At 51.1% G+C, this 14,179-nt stretch overlaps 1 protein-coding gene across 3 annotated transcripts in view; it reads right to left on the bottom strand.

The window, feature by feature from the left end:
- Positions 1-685: 685 nt before the first annotated feature.
- The window catches only part of Kiaa1671 (KIAA1671 ortholog), a 135,357-nt gene continuing 121,863 nt past the window's right edge, over positions 686-14,179 (bottom strand). For all 3 annotated transcript variants that reach the window (XM_050121058.1, XM_050121061.1, XM_050121059.1), the window contains 6 exons: positions 13,251-13,369; positions 7,412-7,658; positions 5,588-5,771; positions 3,269-3,387; positions 2,556-2,698; positions 686-767 (listed from right to left, as the gene is read on the bottom strand). In XM_050121058.1, coding sequence (XP_049977015.1) covers positions 689-767; positions 2,556-2,698; positions 3,269-3,387; positions 5,588-5,771; positions 7,412-7,658; positions 13,251-13,369 — 891 coding nt within the window. In that variant the 3' untranslated portion in view covers positions 686-688. The remainder of the gene's footprint in view (positions 768-2,555; positions 2,699-3,268; positions 3,388-5,587; positions 5,772-7,411; positions 7,659-13,250; positions 13,370-14,179) is intronic.

Below are 14,179 nucleotides of genomic sequence, written 5' to 3'. Positions count from 1 at the left end.
CCCAATCCGCACCATCAGCCAACCCCACGATGATGATACAGCTCTACTGAGCATGTGCAGATGTGTCAGCATTGCCTAGGCAACAGCAAGATAGACAACACAGCTGGTACACAATGTGTGAGGTGTTAGAAGTCATCCGGATGACTTAAAGGGCCAACAAGATGGCCCAGAGGGCAAAGGGCTTGCTGTGCAAGCCTGGAGACCTGAGTTCAATCCCTGGGTCCCACATGTATGTGGACAGAGAACTGACTCTACAGAGTCATGTGATCCCATACACCATGTGCTTACACAGCAATAAATATGACTTAAGTGCACAGGAGGATGTGGACTTAAGACCACAGACGTTTTGCACCCAGCACTTTAGGGTCCTCAGATCTTGGTGCCTCAGAACCTTTGAATGGATCTCAGGTGGATGCCAAGGGGCTGACTATATATGGTCTCGAAATAAACTTACACAGTGTGTACACTAAGACTTCCCTATGCAAGACTGTGAAACTTGTCTAGCTAAGCTGGCCTTTGATGTTCCCACCTTTCCCAAGGGCTTTGAGGGCAGCAAGAAGGTCAAGGGCATGAGGTCAGAACTCTAGTTACCTGACACCCTTTGCCAGTCTCTTTACCAGAACACTCACCTTTGTGTGACCACCTCCCTCCCGAGGCCCCACCTGAGCCATCCCAGGGTCCTACCTGGTCAAGCTTGATTGTCATACAGGCTCTGCCTTTTCTTGGATTTAAGATCCTTTAACCACTGGGGCGAGGACTCCTCTGACCTGAAACCATAAAGCCAGAGCGAGTGGAGTGAGAACCACACCCTGGTTCCTTGAAGGCAGGTTGACATGGCCCCCAGCCCTCCATTCGCCATGTTGACATCTGATCAGATATGATTCTAGATATTTCTATGAATGTTTCTGGATGAGATCTATGCAGACCTATGCAAAGCCATGAGATTCAGTGGGCTTTGAGTCAAGCAGATCATGGCTCATACTATACATGGGCCTCTCTCCATGAGCTGAAGCCTAAATAGAAAAATATGAAACAGAGAAACCATGACTGCCCAGAGAGAGGGAAGGCTCTACAATTGGGTCAGCAGCTGCCTGCCTCTGTCTGCATTGATCTGCATCTCCTCCTTGGTCTTTGGATCCCACAGCCATGTGCAGTGATCCCCTTGCCTCTATGTGTGAGTGTGTCTGTCTGTCTGTCTCTGTCTGTCTGTCTGTCTGTCTGTCTGTCTCTCTCTCTCTCTCTCTCTCTGTGTGTGTGTGTGTGTGTGTGTGTGTGTGTGTGTGTGTGTGCAGCTGAATTATTTTACCATCCCACAGAGAGAGTTCCTGATTTAGGGAGGGCTTAGGGAAGTTGGTGACCTAGTTGGGGATAAAGGCTAAGGGATGAGGTGATTTGGAAGTGTGGAGGCAGACCTCCTCCCTCAGGGTGATCTGTCCTCTAGCCTTGAAATAGAGGCAGAACGCCCAGGCTCCCCAGATTTCAGCCCAGCCTTGCCTGATGGTGGAGAAAGATGTCCAGGTCCAGGCCTACAGATGCCTCTAGGACCAACCCCTTCATTCTGGACAGTGAGCACACCTCAGCAAGAGCCTGCCCCGCTCTGACTGAGTCTTTCTCCTCACAAGTTCCTCTTTGTGCCTTGGTCATGTGTTTCTGGGGCTCTGCACAGTATAGCCATCACCTGGAAGTCTCTCATACCGTGAGGCCCATCTAATCGAGACTCAGGAAAAGTACATCTCTGGAGGCCTTCTGGGTGCCCTCCTCCTCGGATATGTGCTGAGAGCCCCTCCTATCTACAGGGAGCACAGAGTCAGGGAGCAAATGTGTCCAGCTATGAGCTACAGGCTGCCTGAAATTTAACATAGTAACAGCCATAGACAATACATAAAAGAATAGCCATGACTAGGGAACAATAAAGTTTTATTGACTAGAGCAGACAGTGGGCCGGAACTAGCCTGTGGGTTGCAGTCTGCTCACTTTCACTCTACCGCAGCAGGATTGTTCCACACCCCTATATCACGAGTCCTGAATTTATGCCCTAACTTCTCAGCATAAAGCACCTTCCATTATGAGACTGTTATGGACCAGGTCAAAGAACGGGTTTCTCATCTCCATGACCACCCCAGTAGGTTGTGGGGTTACCAAACCAATTTCACAGAAGAAGGTGAGGCATGGAGTGGTCACGTGGTTTTTTTTCAGCTCACAGCATTTTACAGCCTGGCCTGCAGCTGAAGTTGGGGCTGCTCGGGTCTCGTCCATGTATAGAATCAACGTGACTGGGGTGGAGCAGCTGCCCCCTCCATGAAAGGCAGCTGACCAGTTAGGCCTCCCAATTGTCCCAAGATGCCCCGGTTTCCATTTATCTGCAGGGCTTCCTGGAAACTCGGCCTGGAGTTCTGGGTCAGGTGGGAGAGGAGGGCGAAGAGGGGCTTTGAGATTCCTGCTGTCTCCCCTGGGTCTGCAGCCATAGCTGAAAGAGTACAGAGTACACCCGCAGGGAAACCTGCACACAGCACTCAGAAGCATCCTGTCCCCAGTGGAAGTGTCCCTGTCCTCACCTCTCATCTTTCTCTGTGCTGGAAGGCAACACCCGACTGCCCAGCACCCCAGGCTGGAAGGGTGACCTAGAGGTCTTGGGCTGGGGCGCCCAGCTGAGGGACTCGCCAGGACTGTCCACTTCTGGTCTCTTGTGCAGCTGAGCCTGGGGAGAGAGGAGGGTCCAGTGTAGTTGTCTTCTGTCTGGGGACAAGCCCCATCTAACAGCGCTCCCAGGGTGACATCTCACAAAGCACCAGGTATCCTGAGCTACAGAGTGACCAAGGCAGGAAGTATGGGGACTGAGAAGTCCAGAGCCTCGCCCAAGGGGAGGCTAGAGCAAATTCACCCCTGCATCTAGTGGCATGAAGCCTGCAACATTGGGGTCCCACAAGCAAGAGGCAGGGGCGACTGTTCCCTGAGTTTGGGGACCAGGATGGAAAGGGGCGACTTAAGACAGTATGAACAGAATTTCTCAGGGAGAAGCTAGGCAGCGTCACATTCCTGTCATCCCAGCAATCAGATGGCAGATGCAGGCAGGAGGATGTTAAACAGACGTGTAATGAAAGGGGGGATGAGGAAAGGGAGGAGGAGGCTGATTGAAAGTGATCGATTGATGGGAAGGGAGGAGGGAGGTTAAATCATGGATGGGCAAAAGGAATGAGAAGAAAAGGCGTTAGTTGGGTCATGAGGGACGGACAGAAGTGGGGTTCACTCAGCGGTCCGCTCTCAGTACCTTCAGCACAGCTGGGTCCATGCGTGGGAACATGGGCATCCTCTGGGAATGGCTGACAGGGGTCCTCTCCACCTTGGGCGGCTCCTCATCCGACTCATCCCTCCTGGGTGACTTCTCTTCTATTAAGAGACAGACTCTGAGTCATTGGTGGTTCCTCACAGCCCTGCACAAGGACAGGGCACCCCTGGTCCATCTGTACTTGGCAGAAGCTTCCCACTCCCTGTTCTTCAGACACTGCCACCTGCCTGGAAACAGTGGTCATGAGCAGACCACCTCTTCTCAAGCATAGGCAGGCCCCTGGCTCCTGCCACTTTGGAGGAAAATAGGACATTCTTGACAGAGGCAGAACAAGCGGCACAGACATGTCCCACCAACAGGGAGCAATGTGGAATGCTTCAGGGTCTCTCTTTTTTTTTTTTATGTAATCAACTCATGTTATTAAAAAAGAAAGGAAAAAGATGGCTCTGTGGGTAGAGCACTCGACACACAAGCATGAAAACTTGAATTCAGCCTTCTTGAGTTCCCTAGCACCCATGTAAAATTCTGGGCATGATGGTGTGCCCCTGGAATACTAGCTTTGGGGAGCCAGGGCCAGGAGGATCTATAGAGCTCATACTAGTCAGGTATCCTAGCTGAATCTCTAAGTTCCTGGTACACTGAGACACCTTAACTCAAAAAATAAAGTGGAGAGCGATGAGAAGGATGCCAACATTGACCCCTTCCCCCGCCTGTACAAGTGAGCTCAGGGACAGACAGATATATATACACACTAACAAGAGGAAAAAAAAAAAGAAAGAACATTGTATCCTGCAGCTATGTCTTACTCAGAAATGAGCGTAATGATGCTCAAGCATCAGAGTCAAAAGATAAACTCTGCAGCCATGCAGGGGATGGATACGGGTGGGTAAGATGCCTCTCCAGAGCTCTCCCACTTCCTTCCTGCTCACCAAAACCTGGTGGTTCCCAAACCCATGCTGCCTTGGAGACAGAGAGGCCACCATGTACTCCCTGCCTGGAACACCCCATCTCTGGTCCACATTTCTCCAGTTCCCTACAACTTAATCCAGGAGAGTAGCCTTATTCAACTAACCGTCTCCAAATCACGGATCCCCTGAACTGTGGCAGCCACTGTCACACATATTTGAGGATTCAGGGACTTTGCTTCAGGGTCTCTTTAAGACACTGCCCAAGTCAGGGGCTGTGCCAGAGACTTCTTGGTGAAGGGCAGCAGTAAAGAGTTTCTGGCTTCCCAAGAACTGGACATTGGTGGGGTACAGCATGTACTCTGGAGCCCTAGGCTCAGGTGGACATGGACATGCTCAGAAAGGTCAGCCCCAGTCTTTCATATCTGCCTGACATGTGGTCGGGGCTATGGAAGTCATAGGTTCTGCTGCCAGGTCCCGGTGAAGGGATCTGTGTTTCTGTCTGTATGTATGGTGGACGGCATTGCTCCAGGTGGTTTAGCACAGTTCTGGCCTTGCTGACACTTACTGACCTATTTATTACTGGTTGGCTCTGTGTACAGGTGCATGTGTTTACTGTATGTACCCGTGTGGGAGGACCTGTGTGCGTGTGCACGCACATGGAGCAGAGGTTAGTGCTGGGCATATACATCAATCTCACGTCATTTTCTGAGGCAGAATCTCTCCCTGGACCTGGAGTTCACCAGTTCAGTTAGAGCTGGCCAGCAACCCGCAGCAATCCTTTGGCCTCTGCTTACTCAAGGCTGGGTGACAGGAGTACGAGGGGCTGAGGATTTGAATGCGGGTCTTGGAACCTGTGAAGCAAGTACTTTGCACATCTCCCCAGCCCTCAACAGAAACCTAACCTTTGTTCACTAGCACAGTGGACCATGAGAAGCAATGACCCAAGCCAAGCATTGGTTTAGGCTTCTGGTCAGAGGCCATATTTGGTCATGCTACTCTCTGCCCTATAGACCAGGTTGGCAAAGATCTCCAGCCTCTGCTTCCATGTGCTGGGATTAAAGATGTGCACCACCACGCCTGGCTCTTTGTTTGTTTTAAAGAGGGTCACATCATAGAGTCACAGCTGGCCTAGAACTCACTCTGTAGACCACCAGGCTGGCTTTGCACTGTGAAGATCTCGCCGCTTCTGTCCCTGAACTGCTAGGACTACAGATGGGCACTGCCAGACATGGATTCGGAACACAAGTTCCACAGAACAAGAAACCACGACTTCCTGGGTCGTTGTGTCCCAGTGTCACAAACCCTCCAAGGTCGGGCCCATTCATCCCAGGGTTTAACCTGAGGCCTTCCTGCCCAGAGCGGTACGCAGGCCAAGTGGAAGGTGTGGGCATACCTGTTGAGTCCTTGAACATCCACGTGCTGTGTGACTCCTCTTCCAAAGGCGACCAAGGAGACCGGCTCTCTGACTCACTGAACTGACTGCGCCGGAGGGAGTGGGAGATGGGAGCCCGGCGCCGGCTTCGCTTACTCAGCTGCACCCGGGTCTTTAGGGCACTTGAGTCGAGGACTGAAGTTTGCTTTGGGGGTGGCGAGGAGGAGGTGGGAAGGAAGGAAAACCGTCAGTGGGAAGCACCATCCACAGACCGTGTGCAGCCTTGCTCATACACAAGGTGTTCTCAGGGGTGCACAGGCTGCTGCTGTGCTGTGCTCTAAAGACACCCTTGGCGCCATAAGCCTCAATGTCCCCATGGAGACCACGCAGGCAGTGCCCCAAAAATAGCACTGGACACACAGGCACGGAGACAAGTGTAGCCTGTGACGTCACACAGAGTGAAGGAAGGACCAGGAGCTCAATCCATGCTATGTACTGGTTGTTGAGTGACCTGCTGAGTAAATCTCTCTGCGTCTTTATGACAACCATATTCATGGAGTCCCTGAGCCAAGAGGTACTCACTGTGGCCCCCGTGATAATCCTGAGTGCAGGTGAGAGGGGAGGGACCACCTACAGAGCACCAATAAAGAGGGGCACTTCCATGTCCACAGGGCTACCCTGGGACATCTCTCTGATCAGCCTCCAAATGGTCCCCACAGGATACCCAAGTCATGGTGGCAAACCACATAAACCTCAGTTCACCCCATACTTAGGGCCAGTATTTGGGCAGAATCAGCAACCATGCCAACTTGCTACTCCAAAAGGCAGGCAGGGAATGCTGCCATTGGTTATCATTATGTGCATGGGACGTGGCAGCTACCAGGGACCCAGGGCCGTTGGTGCCACCTGCCACTGTTGCTTAGGATGGATTCTAGGAGGAAGTGCTCAGAGTTCAAGAAGGAATGTCCAGTGTCATCCGTGTCATATGACACACATCACATGCACACATGAGCTGCAGCAAGCTCGGCCACAGTGAGACTTCAGTGCATGGCTGCTGAGTGAATGGGATCGCATCACCCACTGAGTTCCTTACAACACCCGGAGATGGGCGCCAGTGCCTGTTCATATGGCAGTGTCCTTGAGGGCTCACCCTGGTCTTGCTGTCTCTCCTCTTATCTAGAGATGCCAGAGGGAAAACCTTGGCTGTGTAGCTGTGGGTCCCCTGGGAGCATCAACTACCCAGGAGTAGGTGAGGCACCTGGTCAGGAGTGAGGGGCCCTTGCAGCCTATAATGACGGTTCCTATCCTTGGAGACTAGGGCTTCTGCAGCAGGGTACCACGGCTCCGGATAGTGGGCACCTGAGGGGTGGCTGTGTGTGGAACCCAGGCAAGCTCAGTTCTGGAGGAGGGAACCTGTGTCTGGAACAGCTGTCACAGAGAGCTCTTCATGCCTGGTGCCCAGGCTCTGCTGAGCGAGAACCCGAAGAGGCTATTCTCTGTGCTTGCTCTAGACAGGCCCCGGCTGACCCGGAAGAACTCATGGCAAGATGTGCCTTGGACACCTGTGATCACTTGTGAGGCCGTGGAGCTGGATGTGCTCATCACTACTGAGTAAGGCAGCTGAGGATCAGAGAGGTGAGGACATCTGCCCCAAGACACACAGCTAGGATGGGGCAATACTATGCTAAAGGAAGGTACATGTCTAAGGCTGTGTCCCATGCCCACCACAGGGGTCCTTGGCATAATGCGCCCATCCTGCTGGGGTGGTGATACTGCACAGGCCATGCTTCCTTTTAATAAGAAACGGCTGTTCCGTCCCAGCCACCTCCCCCAGCTTCAGCTTACATGGATGAAGGAAAAATCGTCCTCTCTTTCTGCTGGGCAAGCGTCTGGTGGGGGTGGCCCCTCTGGGCCATCTGTGGATTCCAGCTCAGAACTGGAGCGGTCCACGCTGGAGCTGCGCCGGTCCCTGGAGCTGTCATGCTGCTCCACTGATGTGGACTCCGTGTACGAGGACAAGTGGCTGCTGGGTGGCTGCTTCCCCGCAGATGCAGCACTGCTGTCCGGGGACGACGGGGACTCGGGGCCAAAACTGCACGAAAGGCAGGAAACAACAGCACTCACAGAGGGCCTAGGACACTCAATCCCAAACCTGGGGACAACAGGGGTCTTCCTCCCGGCAACAGTGGCCATTTGATACCTGCACAGGTGACAAAGAGAGCCAAGAGCAAAACCAGGAGTGATGGCGGAACACCTGGAATCTCCGTGGAAGGAGGCAGAAGCAGGGGAGTCAGGAGTTGGAGACCAACCTGGGCTATGTAAGCAACTACCTGTGCCCAATAAAGAAAGATAAATAAAACAAAATAAAAAATGAGAGGCAAACGAGCCGTGGGGAGGTGTGTGGTAAACCACCAAGGCTCTGACGAGAAGAGGTTCGGGTCAGAGGCCTCAGAACGCAGGTCCTTCCATGCAGAGAAAGCAGGCAGTTGGGCTTGTTGGGAATTGTCAGTTCACTTCTAACACTGACCACAGAAGTGTTGGAAAGACAGAACACACATCACCTACATCTGTGTACTCCTTTGGGGACCTGCACAACATCTGAAGTCATGTGGATCTCATGGAGATAGCTCATGCTATGTTTCCATTGGACAAAGGCAAGGGGGTCCTAGGGTCCCTAATAACCAGCAGAGAAGACTGGGTCTCAGCCCTCCTGCTTCAACCAATGGCTGCCTCACTCACTCAGCCAGTCAGTCAACCAGTCAGCCAGTCAGCCAGTCAGCCAGTCAGTCAGCCAGTCAGTCAGTCAGCCAGTCAGTCAGTCAGCCAGCCAGCCAGTCAGTCAGTCAGCCAGCCAGTCAGTCAGCCAGTCAGCCAGTCAGTCAGTGAGCCAGTCAGTGAGCCAATCAGTCAGCCAGTCAGTCAGCCAATCAGTCAGTCAGTCAGCCAATCAGTCAGCCAATCAGTCAGTCAGTCAGCCAGTCAGCCAGTCAGTCAGTCAGTCAGTCAGCCAGTCAGCCAGCCAGTCAGCCAGTCAGTCAGCCAGCCGGCCAGCCAGCCAGTCAGTCAGTCAGTCAGTCAGTCAATCAGTCAGCAGGTCAGCAAGTCAGCCAATTAGTCAGTCAGTCAGCCAATCAGTCAGCAAGTCAGTCAGTCAGCCAGTCAGTCAGTCAACCAGTCAGTCAGTCAACCAGTCAGCTGGATAGCCAGCCAGTCACCCACTCACTCAGTTACTCACTTACACACTCAGCCAGTCACCCACTTGCTAGTTACTCACACACTCAGCCAGTCACCCACTCGCTAGTTACTCACTTACACACTCAGCCAGTCACCCACTCGCTAGTTACTCACTTACACACTCAGCCAGTCACCCACTCGCTCAGTTATCCACTCACTCACTCGCTCCCTCACTGTCAGTCCTGAGCCCCAGCATCTTATCACGTGTTTCCCAGCTCCAAGAGGTTTTTAAGGTTGAGGTGTAAGGACTTGAATGGGAAGACACAAACCCAGAGAAGAGGGAAGAGAAACCCTCTGGCAGCAGGGGGCACCGCTGTCCAAGGCAAGAGAGCCTGGTCCCAGAGGCTGCAGTTCCTCTGGAGGACAGCAGGGGGAGCGCAGCATTGGAAGCACCAAGGTATGAGAAGTCTTGAGACAGAAGCTGGGAGGACAGGGCTCAGGGCCCTTTAGGAGACAGGAACAAGTTCCAGCACAAATCACCAGACAGTTGGGTGTTCCTGCAGGGGCACTTCCAACCAAACACTCAAGAAATCTCACTACACACATAAGTCACAGGTTAGCAGAGAGGAGTTATAGAGATGAGGGCGAGTCCTACTGGTTGGTTCCATTTCTTCTCTCAACCAGTTTTAATCCAGCTTTAATTCAGAGCAGCTGGGACAGTGTGATCCAGTGGCACAGTCAGTACCCCCAGCAGTGACCCAGCGGAGTGGTCAGTACCCCCAGCAGTGACCCAGCGGAGTGGTCAGTACCCCCAGCAGTGACCCAGCAGAGCGGTCAGTACCCCCAGCAGTGACCTAGCAGAGCGGTCAGTATCCCCAGCAGTGACCCAGTGGAGCAATCAGCACCACCAGCAGTGACCCAGTGGAGCGATCAGCACCACCAGCAGTGCGGTCAGCACCCCCAGCAGTGACCCAGTGGAGCAGTCAGCACCCCCAGCAGTGACCCAGTGGAGCAGTCAGCACCCCCAGCAGTGACCCAGTGGGGCAGTCAGCACCCCCAGCAGTGACCCAGTGGGGCAGTCAGCACCCCCAGCAGTGACCCAGTGGGGCAGTCAGCACCCCCAGCAGTGACCCAAAGGAGCAGTGAGAGCCCCCAGCAGTGGGAGAAATGGGGCCCGGGTTTAAGTCCAGTTCAGCTACTGATGTACATGTTCTTTACTCAGGTCCCTGCTTCTCTGTGAGCCTCAGTTTCCCAGTCTTGGCATGGTGTCCATAGATCACAGGACTGGTCAGTCAGGCATGAACTGAGCCTACAGCATATGAAGAGCACTGACCCTTTCTATGGAGGAGGAAGGTGCCCGATAGGGAGGTCCATCTTATCCAACCTGCTCCCCAGAGGAAGGGGTGGGTTCAGAAGTTTTAAACCGCTGCCCCAGGAGCTCCCTCCCAGCCAGGCAAAAGAAGGTTCTGCAAGCCACATCCATGCTCGCGCTACTTATGGAACAGTTTGTGGAGTGCATGCCAGCAGATACAAACACACACAGATATCCGAAAGCATCGAGAGAGACACAGAAGCACAAATGCAGGTGTGACCTGTGCTGGGGCCAAAAGGTTCTTTGGGTAGTAGCTGTTATTGTCTGGGCTTGGAGTGGAACCCAGGGCTGCTGTCTGTCTTCAGCTAACCCCAGTGACACACCACAGTGCTGTGCAGCCACCCTGTGTCTCGCGGGTGGAGACCAGGCTTTGACAGTGTGATATGACATAGTCATCTACAGACGTTTTAAGACCCGTGTGAAGTTGACTCGGATACAAGTGGAGAACCTCAGGTTTGACAAGCCTGGGAATATTGTCACCACAAGATACCCAGACCATCACCTGCACCACTGGTATGCCTCTGGCTCCTGTTTACAAGGGTATTAGTGTTTACTCAGTCTGTCTCTGTGAGTCACCCTGTCTGTATGTCTGTCCCTGAGGGTCTGCCTGTCCCTTTTCCTATCTTTTTTGTGGCTCTCTAATTAATGCCCTTTTTACACAACAACTGCTTCTTCCTATTACAGTTTCTTAAAACACAGAACTTTCTGCGCCAGCCACATAGATTCTATGCTGAATAGTTTTATGTCAATTTGACACAAGCCATAGTCATCTGAGGGGAGCGGGTCTCAATTAAGAAAATGCCTCCATAAGATCAGGCTGTAGACAAGCCTATAGGGCATTTTCTTAATTAGTGATTGATGGGGGAGGGCCTAGTCCATTGTGGGTGGAGCTATTCCTGGGCAGATGGTCCTGGGTTTTATGAGAAAGCAGGCTGAGCAAGCTGTGAGGAACAAGCCAGTAAGCAGCACCTTCCATGGCCTCTGCATCAGCTCCTGCCTCCAGGTTCCTGCTCTGAGCTGTCCTGACTTCCTGCAGTGATGGACAGTGATATGGAAGTGGAAGATGAATTAACCCTTTCCTCCAAGCTGTTTTAGTTCACGGTGTTCATCACAGCAACAGAAGCTCTAACTGCTGTGGGATAATGCTTTTGTACAGTATAATTAGTTTAATAAAACGCTGATTGGCCAGTACCCAGGCAGGAAGTATAAGTGGGGCGACCAGACTAAGGGAATTCTGGGAAGTGGAAAGGCAGAGAGTGAGTCACCAGCCAGAACCAGAGGAAGCAAGATGAGAATACCTTACTGAGAAAAGGTACCAAGCCATATGGCTAAACATAGAAAATAATTATGGGTTAAAGAGCAAATATTAGTAATAAGCATGAACTAGTAGACCAAACAGTTTATAATTAATATAAGCCTCTGTGTGTTTCTTTGGGACTGGAAGGGACAGAAACTTCGCTCTACAAATGGCACCCAAATGTTTGGCAAGAATTCCCACATAAAGCCTGAGAAAACTTAAAAAGGATTCTAGACAGACAAACAAGAGCAGAGTCAAACGCAGCTTCTTGATAACAGTCTACCTCTGGTTGGCTCTGTTTGCTGGTGGCAAGCAGAGGCTCAGCTCCTTTAAGAAAGGCTTCCTGACTAAGTGTTAGCAGCAAAAACTGTATGACAACTCTTTAAGAGGCTCTGTCACCAAAGACTTAAAGGGTGTTTGTGAGCAGCCAGTGGCATGCTTTCTGGTGGTGGTATGAACCTAGAAATTCCAGAGTTGTAGCAATAAACATGGTTCCTGTCAATACTTCCGCCATGAAGATGGACTCTCAGGAAGCCAAGGAATGGGTGGAGCCAGCCTCCAAAGCTGCTGCTTTAAACCTAGCCATGCTGCTTAGCAGATTAAAGATTCGTGTGGTCAGAAAAAGATAGAGATACACAGTAAAGGCAGATTTAGACGGGGGAAAAAAAAACCCTAGAACATTTTACAGTGTGTTTAAGAATATATGTAGGCTTAGAATAGAAAAGAAAAAGGATAGAGAAAGTCCTTTAAAAAAGAAATAGAGTAAGAAAAAAAGCCACATAAAGATTCCCGGAAATACAGAGTCTGGATACTGTATGTTATTGTGTTGTGTTTGCATTGTTTGACTGCTGAGGAAGGAGCTGCAGCTGCCCAAAGATATCTGCTTATAAACGTTGCTGGATTAATCCTTCAAAATTTAAGTCAAAAGGTATGTTACTTTGGAGAAGAGGTTTTGCTTTTGTTTCCACAGCTAATGAGAGGCTGTGGATTCATTCTGGGTTTAAAAAAAAAAAGGTTTGATCAAGGAAAATCTCCAATGGAAACTGATGGCCCAGATGAGCCAACATTTCAGAGCACCTCTGTAGCAATTTCCTCTGAGTTTTATATCCAGAAAAGTCTCAGGACTGATGGCTGAGATGATTCGGCCTCACAGAGTACTCCAGTCCAGACTTGACCATAATACTAAATTTTCTTTGGGTCCCCATAAGATTATCAGCACCCCAATCAGCAGGAAGTAGCCTAGAGAACTACACCCACATTCCCCAAAAATGGATTATGGATGTTTGTCTTTGTTTAGCGTGTTAGTTACAGTTGTTATGGATAATGGTGAAGAAAAAAGCTAAACAAAGGAGATTAGATTCAGAGTTCTTGTTTTGAAAAGAAAAAAGGGGAAGTGCTATGGGACAATGATCTTGTACACTGTAAAAATTTGTCACTTGTATTAGTTTAATAAAACACTGATTGGCCAGTAGCCAGGCAGGAAGTATAGGCAGGACCAGACTAGGAGAATCTGGGAAGAGGAAAAGCAGAGACTGAGTCACCAGCCAGAACCAGAGAAAGCAAGACTTACTGAGAAAAGGTACCAAGCCACGTGGCTAAACATAGACAAGAATTATGGGTGAATTTAAGTTGTAAGAGTTAGTTAATATTATTAGTTAATAATAAGCCTAAGCTAATAGGCCAAACAATTTATAATTAACATAAGTCTCTGTGTTTTTCTTTGGGACTGAATGACTGTGGGACCAGGAGGGACAGAAACTTTTGTCTACACCTAACCAGGGCAGACACAGCGCCCTCTGTGTCAACTGGTACCTGGGAGCCTCACCCAGGTGTGTTCCTACCTGCCTCCATTCTGGTGTTGATCTGCCCAGGTTCCATACTGGCTGTCGGCTTCGTGAACAAGGGTGTCAGTATCCTTGGTTTCAGGTGCTCTCCTGGAGAAGCACTGCTTCAGCTGGTTCTGCAAAGACATGAGGAGGGATTCAGGTACAATCCTACCACCCCACAGCACCCAGTTCCCTGCTGCCCATGTCAGGGCAAAGGAGACAGACCAATGCCCTATCTGCCAAGTCATGACAGGAAGCAGCACTTCCGGGTTCAGAAGGGCATTCTGGCACGGAATGTGTCTTAGGGTCCAGTGTGAAATGCCCCCTGTTAGTGTCTCTGTGTGAATGCTTTGTCCCCATTAGGAAGGCTGTGAAATCTTTAAGACATAAGGACTAATCAGCGGTATGGGCACTGGAGGAGGCCTCAAGTGAGTCTGTCCTGCTTCCCACCCAAGCTCTCTGCTTTCAGATCCTCCATGATACGAACAAACAGTCTCCCCACACGGTCCAGGCAGCCCGAGATCTTTGCTCCACAGTGGGCTATGTGCTCTGGAATGGTGAGCAGAGAAAACCTCCCTGTTATCCAGTGGTAAGAGAAGTGATTAACACATAACCAGGTACAGGATCCTGCTGTGTGTCACCTAGCCCTGTCAGTGTCCCTGCCCAACACAGTGACCCTGAGTCTATAGCAAGACACACTGCTGACTTGAGGCCCACCTTATGGAGCTCAGTACAATGCTACTTCACAGCCGAGAAAGTGACATCCTGGACTGGTGGTGTGACATACAGGTTGGAAGCAGGGGTACAGGTCATCACAGAGCTGGCTACCAGCCCAGTCTAGCGCCTGACATCTGGGTGACTCATGAGTCACCATGACACCTGTGCTGCTGTCTTCCCCACTTGGGTGGTACATGCAAGGCCTTGTCTTGTACCATCACCATGGA

Source organism: Alexandromys fortis, unplaced genomic scaffold, assembly GCF_014885135.2.
Source record: "Alexandromys fortis isolate MF-2015 unplaced genomic scaffold, M_Fortis_MF-2015_v1.1 scaffold_197, whole genome shotgun sequence".
NCBI classification, from domain to species: domain Eukaryota; kingdom Metazoa; phylum Chordata; class Mammalia; order Rodentia; family Cricetidae; genus Alexandromys; species Alexandromys fortis.
The sequence above is the reverse complement of the archived record's forward strand: the minus strand, read 5'-3'. Positions and strand labels throughout refer to the sequence as shown.